Source organism: Aulostomus chinensis, chromosome 9, assembly GCF_037954235.1.
Source record: "Aulostomus chinensis isolate RoL2024-O1b breed Wild chromosome 9, RoL_Achi_v1.0, whole genome shotgun sequence".
Classification (NCBI taxonomy): Eukaryota; Metazoa; Chordata; class Actinopteri; order Syngnathiformes; family Aulostomidae; genus Aulostomus; species Aulostomus chinensis.
This window is the reverse complement of record NC_141328.1, coordinates 16,984,131-17,000,915: the sequence shown is the minus strand read 5'-3', so window position 1 is coordinate 17,000,915 and position 16,785 is coordinate 16,984,131. Positions and strand designations below refer to the sequence as shown.

Below are 16,785 nucleotides of genomic sequence, written 5' to 3'. Positions count from 1 at the left end.
AGACTTAATAGGAAGGGTTTTTTTTTTCCCCCAAAATGTTTTATTATAATTGAAAGTTGAAACCATTTTTAAATGCATTCATGCATATATAAAATGTCACCCGTACGAAAATAAGGGGAGAGGAGGCCGGACGTGCGTGCACAAGTGAGATACTGAAATCTTTTTTTTTTTCAAAACAATAATTGATTGACAAATATGTGGCGTATAGATTTGACAGCTGTCCAACCACACAGCACCGTGAAAATAGTTTGTCGTTTCAAAGTCAGTTGTACTGATGCTGCAAAATCAGGACCAAGAGTCACTGCATTCTGTTTCGGTTGCTACTGTCAACCAGATTAGGTAAAAACTACCTGCTGGATATTCATGATGGAGGAGTGGAGTGGGCAAAGACATTACCCAATAATTCAGCGGCAGATTTGAGCACTTTTATTACTGAAGAAATATCACATGGACCTCAGCGGAGGTCTGCGCTCTAGTTTATGATTGTGTGGATGCAACAGGGGTCAAACAACTCATTTTTCCCTCAGGGTCCCCTCAGAGGTAAATAATACCATTGGGTATTACATCATATTTTGTAAAAGGGTCATGTTTTTCCGGTTGCAATATGAAATCTAAATACCAAATGTAACAATCATAAAAATAACTAAAATACCGAATCATGGTTGTGTGCCTCTGCCCGTCACGACGACCCTGGCAACTCGTGGTTTTTTTCAGGTTATCCTTGAGTCCCAGAGGATGTTTGAACTATATTTGCAAAAAAAATCCCTCAAGGTGATGTGGCGTTAATGTGAGATGACGGTGACCTCAGACCAGCAAAATCTTTTGGTTCATCCTTGAGTCCCAGGCATAGCATGAACAGATAGCACGTTAATGAAAGTGGGATGAGCGTATGGATGGACAAGCTAAGATTTTTTGTTTTAAATTCCGCAGCTTTTAATTTGCAAGTGGCAACACAAAGTGTGTGTGTGTGTGTGTGTGTGTGTGTGTGTGTGTGTGTGTGTGTGTGTGTGTGTTGTGTAAGGCGAACAATCACGCTAAACTGTTTTATAGTTATCCTCAATCAGTTTCTTGAGTACTATGAGGAGCAACTCACAAGCGTTGTGGACAAAGCCACGCAACCACTGCTTCATTGATATTGAAGATTAAAAACACAGACGCGCACATCTTTGGTGGCTCAAATACAACAAACAAATAAACATCACAACAGGCAATCAGGTGGTGAGCACTTCATTTATTTTAAATATGTCATCATTGGTTTAGCCTGCATACACTAACGGATCAGCACATAACTACACAGTACACAGGTGGACTGCTGCCACACCAGCTGCAACTTGGCCAATATGAAAAATCCACAGCCATAATCAGTATCTGACAGCCAGGCCAGCATTTTCCTTCATTTAAACTCCATTTAAAACTTTTTTTTTTATTATTATTATTATTATTTGAGATACAAAACCACTAGGATGCCTCTGTGAGAAGACTTATCTACCACAGCACAGATTCATTTAAGCAGTGTGGCACGTTTGACAGAAAAAAAAACACACGCTATCTGTCATCATAGTTTCAACGTTTTGTTGATTCTCAAGATAGAAAGTTGGCATCTGAAAAATACATGATTGAAGAAGTTGTTAGACAAAATAAGTTTAGGGGGAGGTCACAATTTCATTGATTCCTCAACCCCCTTTTGTAATTTTCAAGCATTTCCCCTTCTTTCTAAGAAAAGAATATAAACTCCAATTTTGTCTTTGCACTGTTTGACCTGTGTATGGCTTTAAATGGGGTTTAAAGACTTGGCGAAACGAAAAGGCAATGGTAACGCAAATCAGATGCAAAGCTTTCAACACTTACATACGAGGGTTTTCTGTCGGGCCTAAAACATGCAGACAGGGCAAGGTAGTAAACATGTGTCATCTGGTAAAATATTTAGGCACAGATTAGAACTATCTACAACTGTGATTGGTTGTCTTTTGCACCAATTACCCCTCTTTTGCTCACGCTTCAGTTCAAAAATCAGAATGAAAAAGAAAACACAGCAGTACTATACTGAAATGAGCCTTTGTTTGAGCCAACAGCTCCTGGACAATGATATACCACTAAATTCAACACTACCCCCAAATCTCTAACACAAACTCACTCCATTTTTCAACTCGATGGGGTTTTCGATACAAATGTGTGCTTTTCATTTTCTTTTGTACACTGTTTTGTTTCTGTAATGCATCAAGCACCAGCTCAACATTATAACACTAGTATTCTCTGACTCATATGAATGTCGCTGCTAGTAGTAGTTCATTGGTATTTTGTACTTCGGTGTAACCATGCACAACCAACACCTCAGAAACGCAAAGAAAAATAAAAGAAAGAAAGAGGAAAAATAAATTCAAGATTAAGAACATGGAGGTTCATAAGGTGATGACCCATAGTTTTTAAGGTGGAAGGATATGATGGAAAAGTTTAATTAATTCAGTCAAAGAGACAAAGTAACACAACTTGTCACAGTTTTGATGAAATAATAACCATAAATGTAGTGGAACTATAGACTCAAGCCTCTTATAGAATCAAGTGCAGACCCTCCTAGCGTCTGTCCAAGTCACAGGTACGAAGTCACCTGTGGAAATCAAAACAACAACAACAAAAAACAGGTTACAAAACAATTTCCCTGGATGCTCGCCTGCCAAAGGCTCAGTCACACTTTTCAATGCCCTGTACCCTTTCTACCTCCACAGATGGAGCCAGCACCCCATTTATGATGGAGTGTTTTCGAGGACACTACACATTTACTACACATCACCAGACTAAAGCAGCAGCGGTCACAATTATAGTGAAACGTTGCTCTGGTGAGGGGCAGAATGGCCTGGAGGTACAGTTGCAGTCTAACAACCAAAGGGTTCCTCACACATCTCTGTGACTTTTTGATATTTCGCTGCAATTTTATATACATATATATATTTTTTTTTCTTCTTAAAAATGTCTATTTCATCTGGTGTTTTATTCTGCCCAGAGCCTTTTTATATATATTTTATAACTGTTGTGCTTGTCTTTTGAAAAACTGCACCAAAGGGAGTTGCACTCAAATTTTGTTGTATGCTATACAATGAAAATAAAGGCTTTTGATTTGATTTGATGGGATTTGAAGTATCCTTGAGCAAAATACTGAGCCCCTGATTGCTCCGAATGGCCCTGTGATGGAGCGCCATTGTGCGAACCCCGCCGTTCGCCCGATGTCAGCAGGGATAGGCTCCAGCCCCCCCCCACCCCCCAAACCTTAACAGCTAAACGGTATAGAAAATGCAATGCAATCCATCCAATTTGTGTTGCTGTGTTGTTGTCTCGCTGCCTATACACAGGAAACTCCTAAGGCATCACTTTCAAGTGAAAGCATTTTCTAAAATCTCTGATCTCAAAGGGAATTTACAGCCTCAGTACACCTGTGACGTTAGCATGCTCAGCTGCTGTACACGAGCCAGCTAACATTTGCTGGTTGCCCAACAGATGTCTCGCAAATGCTTTTGAAAATCAAGTTAGGAAAAAAAAAAAAAGACAACTACAACTCTGCATGAGCTCAAGCAAGTTCAGTCAGCCATCTTTGGGTACATCAGGAAAGGCTAAAATACTGTCTCGGGAGGTGGAAGAGAGGCTTCCACAATGGTTTTGAAGGCAAGCATCAACGTCGCCTCATACCTCTGAGACAGTTCACTGGTAGCATGCGAAATAATATTCGGGTTGCTGGTGTTCACAAGTATGCTCGCCACACATTTCACCCTCTTGAGGAGAGCACTGTCCCTGTTAGAAATGCGTCCTTTTCGATGGCTTAAAGGTTAATAGAACAGAGCGTTTAATTCCTGCCTTGAAAAGTCAAAATGTCGCTTATCCTCCGGTATTAGAGTTTTTTGGTTTTTTTTTACTTTCACTGACATTTTATTGAATGACACGATGTCAACACCAGCTCACAACACTATTGTGACTGGTCAATATCACCATACGTGCGGCTTGCCCGCATGTCACGGCCTACATTTCCTATAAGTAGTATGAAGGGGAGTCCTCTTTTCTCTGTTACAATGTCCTGTTCAAGGCCATTTGAATCTCCTCAGGCTCAGGAACATTTATTAAGTCCCCTGTCCTCACTCAACATTGCTAATACGTCTTAGATGACAAACCATTGTGGGATAGCGAGCAGTAACCACCACCTGAGGACACGCTGAAAGCCTGAAGAAAGTGTGTTCGTCAATAAAACATGGATGTTACCCTCGCATCTTACGGGATTACTTACACAGAACAAAAAAGTGTGGATGCTGTGGATCAATTTCATTCCAAACCCAGCAGCTCGACGTCAAAGATGAGTGTGGCGTTAGGAGGGATGATGCCCGGATGGCCTTTGTTTCCATAAGCGTAGTCGGGTGAGCATGTCAGCTTGGCTCTTTGGCCAACGCTCATCTGAAGAGGAGAGGAGGAGAAACGGAGGTCATGAGTCGCTCCCTCCAGGTACACTTAACTGGCCCATCATGCAGCGTCTTCGATACACCAAAGGAAACAACACTGTTGAAATGTTTCTTCGTGCTTCCATATTGCTACATTTGCATTTGCTCTGTGTTGTCAAATATGGGATGTAACAATGTGTCAAAGCTTTTTAACAGGCACCAGCAGGGTGATGTTTGAACATGCGGAGAGTACTGACGGCAGTGAGCTGCACCGCCGTGATTCTGCAGGGTCTTCAGTGAATGACATTTTACTGACAGAATAAATCAGGAGGAAATATCTCTTGGCAGCACACCCTCGCAAGATCTGGCAACGCTTTCAGGAGCTTTGTTATCCAGATGGACAAAATAATAATAAACATACCACCCCACCCCCCGCTACAATTCAATGCATTAAGCTAACTAGGGGTCAGCAAGTCTCTGTGGATCTCACAGAGGAGAGAAGGGTATCTGTCTTGTCTTGTTCTGGAAAGGAAGTCAGATAGGCGTTCATTCATAATACGGCAGCGTTATGAATGTCACGTGGAGCGTTGGCTTAAGAAGTGACCACTAGCAGTTATGTAGCATTTCATACAATCGGCACAGCTCCCGATCTCCTGTTTTTACTGTGTCTTTTGATACAGAACTGGAGCCACACTAAAGGAAACGTTTGAGTGAACCCTTGATAATGGAACCATGTCAGTAAATTGATGTTGTACAGCAAATGTGCAGTGAATTCAATTTTACCAAGTAAGTGCATTTCCTGTTCTGCCTTTGCATCAAGACTGTTAGATTAAAAAAAAAACCACAAAAAAAAAACCGCTGTAGCAGTTCAAGTGTGCGCTCCTTCCAGGGTTCAAATCAATACAGCAGACAGAAATAAGAGGTAACAATTCTGTTCATCAAAAAGATCTTTTCAATGAGCGCAACATTTTTTTCTGAATCCATACCTGCACAACCCCCTCTTCCCAGCCTCGGATCACCTCCTGCTTGCCGATCTTGAACCTGAAAGGCTTGTCCCTATCGCGGGATGAGTCAAACTTGCGTCCGTCTGTCAGGGAGCCTACAAACACCAGAGACGGGGAGAAAGGACGCCGTGAAGCAGCTGCTAGCCTTATGCATTGACATCAACACGCGACCGCATAGCTAAACAGTATCTGCTATCTTTCTTAGCAGCTCTGGTTCTGGAAGTAAATTTCCCCTTCTGTACCTCCACTAATGTTTCAGCAAATTATTGAAATGAAGTTTAACAGCAGGAACCCCCCCCCCCCCCCCAAGCGTGCAGTTGAGATGTGACCTTCAAATATTTGATATGGCTTAAAAAAGATAACAGGAAAACTGAGAAAAGGCAGTGGTTCAAGACTGTGTATGTGATTATCTTAAGAGTTAAGGAACTACTCATCCCATACAGCAGTGCATGAAATAATTCTGAGCCAATGTTGCTCAACAAAACTACATTTGATGTTAAACTGAGCATTTTTGTCACCACTAAGTTGTCACTGATTCAACATTTCTCTCCAGAATGGAAAAGCATGTTTCTGCAGCCAGATCCCTCTCAAACGATTGTGGGAAATCATGAAACCGGAATTAGCCGACTGTAATTAGTTTAGCAAACATTTCCATGGTAACGCTGCACTCCACCAATAAGAGATGAAGACACTTAAGGATGGGGGCGGGGGGGGGGGGGAGGGGGTAGTGTAGCAATTCTTAGCTAATAAAACCTACCAACCCTTAGGGGAATTGTACTTATTGTTCATCATTTTGAGGGCCAGACAAACAGATACACTTTTCTCTGTGTTCATGATGAAGCTCCGAAGCCTCATTTGACAGCTGACTGCTAGTTAGCTTAGCTACAACAAACACTAGCAGTGGGGCAGAAGAGAAAGCCATCGCAGAAATCATTAAATACATTTTTGTCCAAAATGGGCTTAGCCTGCACTAATAGATTATGCATTTGCTGTGAAAATAGTATGTTAGCTTTCTCTGCAGCTAAGCTAACTAGCAGTCAATCATCCAGTGAGGGTCTAGGAACTCCAACATGCACACAAAGAGGAAGGAAGGGCATCCACTTCTTGTTTGGCCCTAAAAAAGATGACAATCAGTATAAAAGTTGGCCAAAACAAATCTGATATCATATAAACTTGAGGCTTCTACAGGAAATGCACTATTGTGTCACAACCCTCTCATTCATGGTGATCCGAACTCAGATGGTTATGACATTATGGCTATTAATCAATTCCCTGTGCAGAATATGACGGGGAGTTTCACCTCTGGAACCTCCCTTTTGAGCTTTATTAAGTCTAAAATAAGAGACTGAGTCTGGTATTGAGCGCAATAACATTCAGCTGGAAGAAATTGTGTTACTAATAACATTTAATAAAACACAAAAACATCTTCGAGGCTTTTCTAACACCCATCGTCCCTTCCTGCGTGTATATTAAGAGCACAAATGTCGGGATTCCAAGGATCTCAGAAATAGCCTCTGCAGCTGTCTGCAGGGTGGGTTTCAGAGTGACAGTCTGGGAAAACGCAAGCATCAATCCGCAGAATAGAACCCCACCAAGACTATTTACGCCTGCGCTATTACTGTTATTAGCAGTGTGTGTGTGTGTGCTGATGGTCTGTCTGTGGTGTGATGTGTGTGGGGGAGAAGGTGCAGCATTGCGCATGTTGTTGGGCACATCAGGGGGTGGCTGGCAAGATACAGCCTGTAATCCAGGGAGCCGAGTGGGCGTCCAGTCCCCCTCTGTACGTCTAGATAAGAGCCTAATGGAATTATCTATGAGAGCTGAAAGGTCCAATAAAAACAGTAAAAACCAACACACTTCATGTCCCACCAAACAACAAAGTGTTGACATTTTCACACACCAAACATTTCCTTCAGATAGCAGGTTTTCTAAAACCGGCAAATCCAAGTTTTGATCTTCATTTGGACATTGACAAAGGCTTATGTAATGGAATATCCTGTTTCATGTTGCATTTCAGGGCTGCTTTGTAGGCTGACAGGAAGGGAAACCGCCCAGAGAGGAAATCTTGTAGTTTGTGTGATATTCACACACACAAAAAGGAGGATGCAGTCTGATCTCCCTCATGCTTAAAAAAATACGTCAATGGGCAAAGACCCAAATTGGACCAAGTTATATAATCTTGAACCAAATAGGCTTGTATTACAGCATGAGTTATGTCTGTCTTACCAGGCAAGAAGACCCACACCCGCGTTGCCATGACTGAGAACAGGTGCAGACAAATACACATTCTAGCAAATATTGATGACGTTATGGGTTTTATTAATTTTTTTTTACGTTTGAAAAAGTCTCTTGCAACACATCCATGTTCATATATGGACCAAACAATTTTTAAACAATTGTAAGACGGTTGCCAGGAAAACATTCATGGTCCCCAGAGGTTGAATCCGTCAAGCACCAGCTGAAAATTGTTGAGTATTTTTGTGAAATACACAAATCCATGTCCCCCTCTGGATGAAGTTTCGTAACTTTGGTGGTCCTATAACTTTTTATTTAGCACCATCATCAGGTCAAAATACGTGCTGACCCAATTTAATGATTCTGCTTCATAGGCCTTGAGTTTCGCAATTTGGTGGCAGCCATCTTGATGTTTTGCAGTTGGAGTAGAGTATTTTAATACAAGATGGTTGAGTTGAGGTGAAGTGCATCTATTTTAACTCAATCAACAAGGTAACAACTGTCAATCGTGAAAGCGCCATGGCAATCTTGTAAAAAAAAAGATAGACTTGGCTCAAATGGTTCTCATTATATATATATATGCTATCCCAGCAGCCTTCAGGTGATAGGCGGGGTTCATCCTGGACAGGTCCCCAGTCCATCACAGGGCCAACACATAGAGACAGACAACCATTCACACTCACACCTAAGGTCAATTTAGAGTATCAATCAGCCTCGTCCCCTCTTGATGTCTTTGGACTGTGGGAGGAAGCTGGAGTACCAGAGAGAACCCACGCAGGAACAGGGAGAACATGGAGACTCACACAGAAAGATCCTGTGCTGGAGCCAGGACTCGAACCCGGAACCTTCTTGCTATGAGGTGACAGTGCTGACCACTGCACCACCTGACTGCCATATGTGTGTGCGTATATATGTATATATTTATATAATCAAATTTTAAATCTTTTGCTTTTTTGCCAAAAACAACCAAAACGACATTTAAATGAACCCATGCTTTGCTATGAGTTTTGTGCTAACTCACATGTTTTAACTTTGACATTCAGCATGATAAACACTAGCTTCCTTCAAATGGAACTTGTGAGCAAGGCCAGATTAACCATATGGGCAACCGGGCAACTGCCCAAGGGCCCACGACCTATAAGGGCCCTGGGCCTTGAGGGCACAATCAAATCTAGTTGTCTCTTGCTTATATTAAATTATCCACTGGTGTTCCGTCAAGCTTTGCTACGTTGCGCGCTCTCCTCATTGGTCAGCCCATATGAGGCGGTCAAAGTTGCCGCCAATCAACATGCACTGACTGAACAGGTGCGTGAGCACCACTCTACACAACTCAGGAAATACAGACATGGAGAAGCTAAGTGGGAGCACTAAACGGAAATTAAAAAAGGAGGACATCAGAAAGGCAGAAAGCAACTAGCCAGGACATTTCTTTCCTGCCGGCGCTTGCTAATGCTCACAGCCCGGAGAGCGTAGACCCGCCGGCAGCATCTTCAACCGTCTGCCCAGATTCTGCTGCGAGTGCGATGGTCAAGGGAAGCAGTGATGGGTCCCGAGTCTCACCACCATCAGAGCCGCTCGTCGAGTCTGCGAGCCGTCCTTGTTCCTCTGTACTCCCTGGGGATCCTGCACTGTGGGGGCCTGTTACAGAGCAGCTCCGGGAAGAGGCGCTCAACAGAGGGCCTGCAGCTTTCCAGAACAGGGCTACTAAGTATCCGGCATCGGTAAGAGAGTCCAGATTTGGGAGTAGGACACACTCCCTCACCAACGATTTGCTTCACTGCCGTTTCCCAAACAACCAAATTGTGCCAAGGGAATGGCTTCTTTAGTCGCCATCAACTGGATCCTGTTATTGCTATGCCTGCAAACTCCTGGCATCCCTAAAGCACGCATTTATCAGCGGATTCTGCGATTGGAAACATCCAGAGAGGATCGGGGATCACGTAAAGAGTGCAGAACATATGGGTTTGGGACCTAATTGTTTATTGGAGCAGATGATACTGCATTTTATTTCTTATTTTTTCTTGTGGTGGCACCATGAAAATGCTGTAAATTGTTGTTGAGAGAATGGCAGATTTCAAAATGTTTATAATGCACTATAACTTGATTGTCCTGTTGAATTCTGAGGTGAGAAGGTGACATGTTTCAAATAAGCTGAGGACCAAAATGTTACTTGATTCTATCAGATTATGGATTTTTGTTTCTGTCTCATCTGTGGACTTCCTCAGTGACGGCTAACAATTCAGAAAATGGAGGACACTTCCCTCCCTTTCTATGTAGTGGGTCAGTTTTGCCAGATTATACCGATGCTGATGTGTTGTTTTCATAAGACATATGTGAGTGAGTGGCCGCGGCAAGAGGACCTAGCGATGCATTTGTAGTTCTATGAGCATTTTCACACATCAAAATGCTCTTTATGACAGTTAGATATTGAAGTATTGGGTATATTCGCTGTATATTACTGTCATTTATTCTGTATTATGATGGGGCCCTTGAACATTGTTGCCCAGGGTACAGCTAGGTGTTAATTCTGGCCCTGCTTGTGAGCTCTAGTTTACAGAATTGGAAGTTATGCACACGAGTCACACCGTTATTACCTGCACCTATAATGTCATGAATTACTCAAGCGGGTTTTATCCACGACTCCATCTGAAGGCAATAACTGCAAGACAGCATCTTTGTGTTAGCATTTCTCTGTGAGTAAGTTAGCATGCTGATGCTATTATTTAGCTCATGTTGCAGAGCTGGCATGGCTGTAAAGTCTTCTTATTAATATGTTTAGAGCTTAAAAAAAAACATCAACGAAAAACGAGGAAGAATATTATTTGTAATAACTGAGTTGAATAACTGAATATTTAAGGGTTTGGGGGTGCTGGTTGGACAGCATCAATCCAACATAATGTAGTTTTGATTTGACAATTAACAAATACAACCAAGTATAGGAATATATTGAGAGTGACTCAAACAGTCTGCCACCATTACAGTCTCCCAGACGCTCTAATCCGCTCAACTGAGCACCCTAACCCCCCCACCCCACCCCCAGAAACTCCAACAAAGACAGAAGAGCGCTGGAAATCAGACGGGATTTAAAACCAACCCCGCTGTCTGTCTGTCTGTCTGGTCTGGTCTGGTCTGGCGTGTCTGGCCCCCTGAGTGAACCCTGCGGCGGAATCCGTCTGCGTCTCCAATTTAGTCGTTCGGTAACTCAAGACAAATCTACATGATCCACTGACTGGACTCGGTGAGACTGTAACGGACCGCTTGGCCAAAACTGGAGCGCGCATCATTTTACGCAGTGCTGGAGCCAGCCAGCCAGGCAGCGCCTGTCCCCGGGACACACCGCCACCCCTGCTGCTGCTGCTGCTATAACATCCGAATATCTTCCATGCAAATGTCCTTCCAGGAACTGTTATGAAGGGGTTAAATGATCATGCAAGCCCAAGCCCAGTCAGTGAATGACAGTCATGGCTCTTTGCCCTACTAAAACCCACCGCCTGAGAAAAATGTCAGCCGTGGCAGCGTTTTATTACTCTCAGCTGCCTGTAAAACCTTCTATCATCTCTCTAACCCCTCTAATGCTCCTACAAGGAGGTTAGAGTGCTCGCTGTGAATGACAGCGCAGCCAGGAGACACTTACACACTACCGTTACTCCACTTGAATGGCCTTTCGGAGTAGAAATGGATGTGCATGTATGCAGAAGCAGAGGTGGTTTTATTCCCACAAGTTTCTTATTTAACTCACCAACATAATGCACCACGCACGTCTGTCCTTTTTTGGGGAAAGTCCTTCCTGTGGAGAAACCAAAGAGGCGCTTAATATAACGTACACACTGTGCGGGCGGTGTACTAGCGGCTGGAGTAAGATACGCAAACATATTAAGCAAAACAAATCGAGTTTCTCCGTCGAGCAATCGCTTTACCGTCGCCTGGAGTGATCGTCTCGATTTCCACTCCCATTTTTTTACGGTGTGTTATGGTCGGAGCTGCACCCGGCAACACACTCTTTCCGCAGTCTGTCCGTCTGCTCCTCCAGCGGATGTTCTCAGCTGTCTGTCTCCGACTCTCCGCAGGGACGCCAGCGTCAGCGGAGCCCCGACACACAGCAGTTCCGCCCTAAACTTTCAAAATAAAATCAGTCTAGTACATTTCCGTCTTCTAGAAGGAGACCCCTAGCGTCCATATTGGAAGTCGACCTACAAATTTCCCTCGTGTTTGTCCGACTTTATATGAGGGGTGTTCAGACCCCCCCCCCCCCCCCCGGGCAAAAACTGGGGCAAACAGTGTTGTTTAAATTCAGAATATTTCTAAGATCCTAAGTTCCTTCAATAGAATAATATTCAACCATTTACGCAGTTGAATATAAATTATATATATATATATATATATATATATATATATATATATATATATATATATATATATATATATAATATATACTATATTGAAGCATTTCTGATTAACTTCACCATTCAGTATATGACCAACTGCAATAACAGAATGATGTAAGCCTGTCTGCTGCCTGATCAACAGCATATCATTTAAATTATAATTATTACTATTATTATTATTTTATCAGTCTGTGGGTTTTTTGTTGTTGTTGGTTTATAACGCCTAACGAGCCTAACCAAAGAGTATGGTGGGTCAGTTTTTGCCATGGGCCTCAGCTTGAGCATGCCTTTTCTATGTAGTGCAGATTTTAGGGATTTAATTTTAAAAAACTAAATTAAATTAAGAGCATTACTGACAGCTGATTACCAGAAATGTTTTGTTTTTGTTTTTTCACAACATTATGATGTCACATCTAAGTTGACCTTTGACCTTTTGAATGTATAGCATGATCAATTTGTTATGTTAATTGCACTTAGAATAAAAAGAAGAGGTTCTGCACACTGTGCTAAGCTTGAAATATTAAACCATAATTAAAGTATTGTCACTATAAATTACAGTTCTGAATCTCAGTTGCTTAAACCTATAATTTTCCATCCATCCATTGTCTTCCGCTTATCCTGTTAAGGGTCGCGGGGGGGCTGGATCCTATCCCAGCAGCCTTCAGGTGAGAGGCAGGGTTCACCCTGGACAGGTCCCCAGTCCATCACAGGGCCAACACATAGAGACAGACAACCATTCACACTCACAGTCACACCTACAGTCAATTTAGAGTATCAATCAGCCTCGTCCCCTCTTGATGTCTTTGGACTGTGGGAGGAAGCTGGAGTACCAGAGAGAACCCACACAGGAACAGGGAGAACATGGAGACTCACACAGAAAGATCCTGTGATGGAGCCGGGGCTCGAACCAGGAACCTTCTTGCTATGAGGTGACAGTGCTAACCACTGCACACCACCTGACTGCCATATGTGTGTGCGTATATATGTATATATTTATATAATCAAATTTTAAATCTGTGTGAGAACCCACACAGGAACAGGGAGAACATGCAGACTCACACAGAAAGATCCTGTGTTGGAGCCGGGGGTCAAACCAGGAACCTTCTTGCTTCACTGCACCACCGTGCCGCCCACCTGTTATTTTGTCCATGGATATGTTATCCAAATCTTTTTGTTTCTGTGTGTGTGTGTGTGTGTGTGTGCATGCGTGGGCGTATGTGTAAACAATATCCTGGTTTTAATAAATCTGGGTATGACACCTTTGTGGCATACCAAAAAAATTGGTGAGGGGTCTTGCGATAGCTACCCTTTCTATTCTCTGATTTTATTACACTTTAATACATGTCTGCTGACGTTGACAAAAGGTAGGGACACATGGCACAGATGGCTAACAACAGTTACAGCAACAAAACAAGATTCAAACTGACCAAAAATATCCATTTTCAAATTTTCAAGTGCATCGTCCAGTATAATCTGTCTTCTTTACCCAGCCTAATGTCCAATAATCCATAAAACTTTGAAATGAGTAAAAAACAAAATATTAGTCTGCCTCTGAGTTTATTATTGTGTTCATTCAGGTTTTGTGTTTCCATCCCATGTCTAATCTGAGGTCATTTGATCCAGGAGTGAATGTTGGTCAAAGCTGTTCCCATTGCAGGAAAAAAGCCAGATATTAGTGACTGTTAGCAGGAGTTTTGGAAGAGGATTCAGAAACAAAGAAATCTCCGTAAATTGAATTGTAAAAACCGCAGACATCTGAGTAGCAATCACATTCTGGGAACCGACCACTGCATTTAGATGTTGCCATAGCGTTGCTAACTGCTTAGCTTCTGCTGAATGAGACAAGGACTCAGCTGAGATACACATCAAAAACTGTGGCTTACTACTCTGAGATAGTAACTTGTATCCTTTACTGAACCTAGTGATATAAGGGATTTGTTTGTGAGATCCATCCATCCATCGTCGTCTTCCGCTTATTCCTTACGAGTAAGGGTCGTGGGGGGGGGCTGGAGCCTATCCCAGCATCTACAGGTGAGAGGCAGGGTTCACCCTGGACAGGTCACCAGTCCATCACAGGACCAACACATAGAGACAGACAACCATTCACACTCACAGTCACACCTACGGTCAATTTAGAGTATCAATCAGCCTCGTCCCCTCTTGATGTCTTTGGACTGTGGGAGGAAGCTGGAGTACCAGAGAGAACCCACACAGGAACAGGGAGAACATGGAGACTCACACAGGAAGATCCTGTGCTGGAGCCGGGACTCAAACCAGGAACCTTCTTGCTGTGAGGCCACAGTGCTGACCACTGCACCACCGTGCAGCCTTGTTTGTGAGATCAAATTTTTCAAAATACAGCGAGTTCCAAATGAGTTCTTTAGTTTTCTCCTGATAATCCTAATCTCAACAAACCACAGAGGAGCTACTCGAGGTTACAGAAGCAAAATGTGTGAGTCTGCTTCAAAGTGGGTGATGCGTAAATTTGTTGTTTTTCTTCCCCCCTTGTGTTTTAGAGCCGCCAAAAAATTGAATGGGCGCTTCCTTGGCTCATACACCACCCCTCCATCAAGTTTCAAGGAAAACCGGTGGAGTACTTTACATAACCCTGCTAACAGTCCAAAAGATTTTTTTTCTTACAACTGACATTTTTGTTGTGATCGCTGTAGCTGATGCTTTTTTGCAAGTCAAGGTTGCATCTTGCAAACCATCTGCACACTGCTGTTGCAACCAGTAGAAGGGGAAGAGGGGGAAATGGGGGGGGGGGTGAAGAGGTTGTCATGGTAACTAGTCATCTACTGCTGGGGGTGATGATGTAACATTGGTCTTGTGTTGTGTTTTGGGGTTATTCTTTTCCTTGTCGCCTCCTGTACACACACACACATACCATTGCATGCATGTGACATTGCGTGGTGAAGGAGGTAAACAAAGCAAGTCCACTTGTCACTGTAAGCGACACCTGATATAATCTTTAAAATATGATCTCCCCATTTATTTTTTGACACATCCCTCAATCTTTCTACCTCCCATTTCACCGTGTGGTTGATCATGGGAAGAACACCTAAGCAGGTGAGTAAAAAGGCTTTCACAGCATTATTGCCAGATTGCACCTGCATCAAGAAATTCCTGCCACATGGGGGCGTCGGTCTCCTGCTGAGCTGGAGGGCATAAACTGCAGAGTGCCTTCAATCGTTCCAATTTTGTACTTATCGTCTGTTTTTATGCTTCTACTCTGCTACTATTCTACTATATACTTCAAACAACATGCAAGAGATCTATCAACTGAAAGCAGAAGTAGCGCGTTCCAAGAAGGGCTGGATCCACACTATCTAACGCCACTATCCTGTGATAAGGGGCAACTTATTTCATTATTTGGAAATCATGAAGTTTGCTATTTTATGATAGAGAGATTAAATGAACTCATTTTTGCAGGAAAAAATGCTCCACTTACTTGTGATAAAGATAAATGAGCTTGTTATTGTGAGATAAGTTCAATTCACACATGAATCAAAAAGTTTTCATAAGAGCTGATTTTTCAGAAAATATAACAGCGATAACCTTTGCATTTAGTTGGTTTGAAACGCTGGCCCAGACTAATAACAACAGCGTTACTACATTACTTTGAATCTGCTTAACATCAGCACTAACATTTTTAATATTTATTTCTGTAAAGCACTTTGTGATGTATCTGCGAAAGGTGCCTCATAAATAAATCCTATTTCCTTACTTAATGGATTTTTTTTCAGTTGTTGACTGTTTTCTTCCCTAAAAGAATAAACACTCATTAGAACATGAATTAAAAGAATCCATCGCACAGGGTTCTCATTGATTATCACTGAAACATCTCACTGCGTTTTGTTAATGATTGAAAATCAACTATGATCATCCCGTTGGCTTTTATTCGAGGAAAGTGGCGATGCTAGTGAGAGATGTTAACTTCTGGGTCGACTACAAAAACACGTGATCCCTGTGGCGCTTTATTGTGGAGGAGCTGTCCGAGGTCCTTCGCCTCATGAGTCTCCTTAGATGGGATCAGAGGACAAAGACATGAGGAAGATCAGTAGATTTTGATTTTAAGATGTAGTGAGTAGTTTTTTGGGGGGGAGGGTTGGGGGCATTGTGGAATGAACTCAGGGAGGACAATTGATTCAATTTTCTCTCTCACTGGGGATAAAAAAGAACTACTACTCTGATTTTTAGCGTTAAGTATGTGTGACCAGAGTAGAGGAAGCTCAGAGGTCGAGCTAGTCGCTGGAGCTAAAGAGGAGGGTCATCGCTTGGGGTACAATACTCAAATGAGGTCAGCTGCAGGGGATGGCCTGGAGACATCCCTAACTGGCCACGGCTTCCCCACAGGGCCATTGTTGGAAATGGGGCAAAACATCAGTCAATGGTGAGATGCCGCAGCTGACCCAGTGGGTGTGTGCCAGAGGTGGGATGGGCAAACCACAATGGCATCACCTCGCTTTCCTCTCCAGAGCCAGAAAAAGAAGATGAGTGTACATTCGTGGGCTGGAGGAGCGGGTAGTGTGAGGATCCTTCCATCTAAGTCATCAAACAGACTAGTGTCAGGGTCTTGGTTTGTCCAAAAGTAATTCTCCATCCACGCTTAGAAAAAAACAACAACAACATAATTAGTAGCAGTTGCTTTACTACTCATCGACAGAGGTTTAAGAGTTTTTTTTGCATTCTGAATTGAGTCGGATCACTACGCCCCATCAGGAAAGTAGTTCCGCTTAAATGGCT

At 42.8% G+C, this 16,785-nt stretch overlaps 1 protein-coding gene across 1 annotated transcript; it reads right to left on the bottom strand.

The window, feature by feature from the left end:
• Positions 1-1,211: 1,211 nt before the first annotated feature.
• On the bottom strand, positions 1,212-11,736 carry fkbp1ab (FKBP prolyl isomerase 1Ab). The gene is made up of 5 exons (XM_086214007.1): positions 11,572-11,736; positions 11,394-11,441; positions 5,402-5,514; positions 4,268-4,431; positions 1,212-2,605 (listed from the first exon to the last, which is right to left on the bottom strand). The coding sequence occupies exons 1-4, from the start codon at positions 11,606-11,608 to the stop codon at positions 4,303-4,305; spliced, it is 327 nt and encodes a 108-aa protein (XP_086070133.1). The 5' UTR covers positions 11,609-11,736; the 3' UTR covers positions 1,212-2,605; positions 4,268-4,302.
• Positions 11,737-16,785: the final 5,049 nt, after the last annotated feature.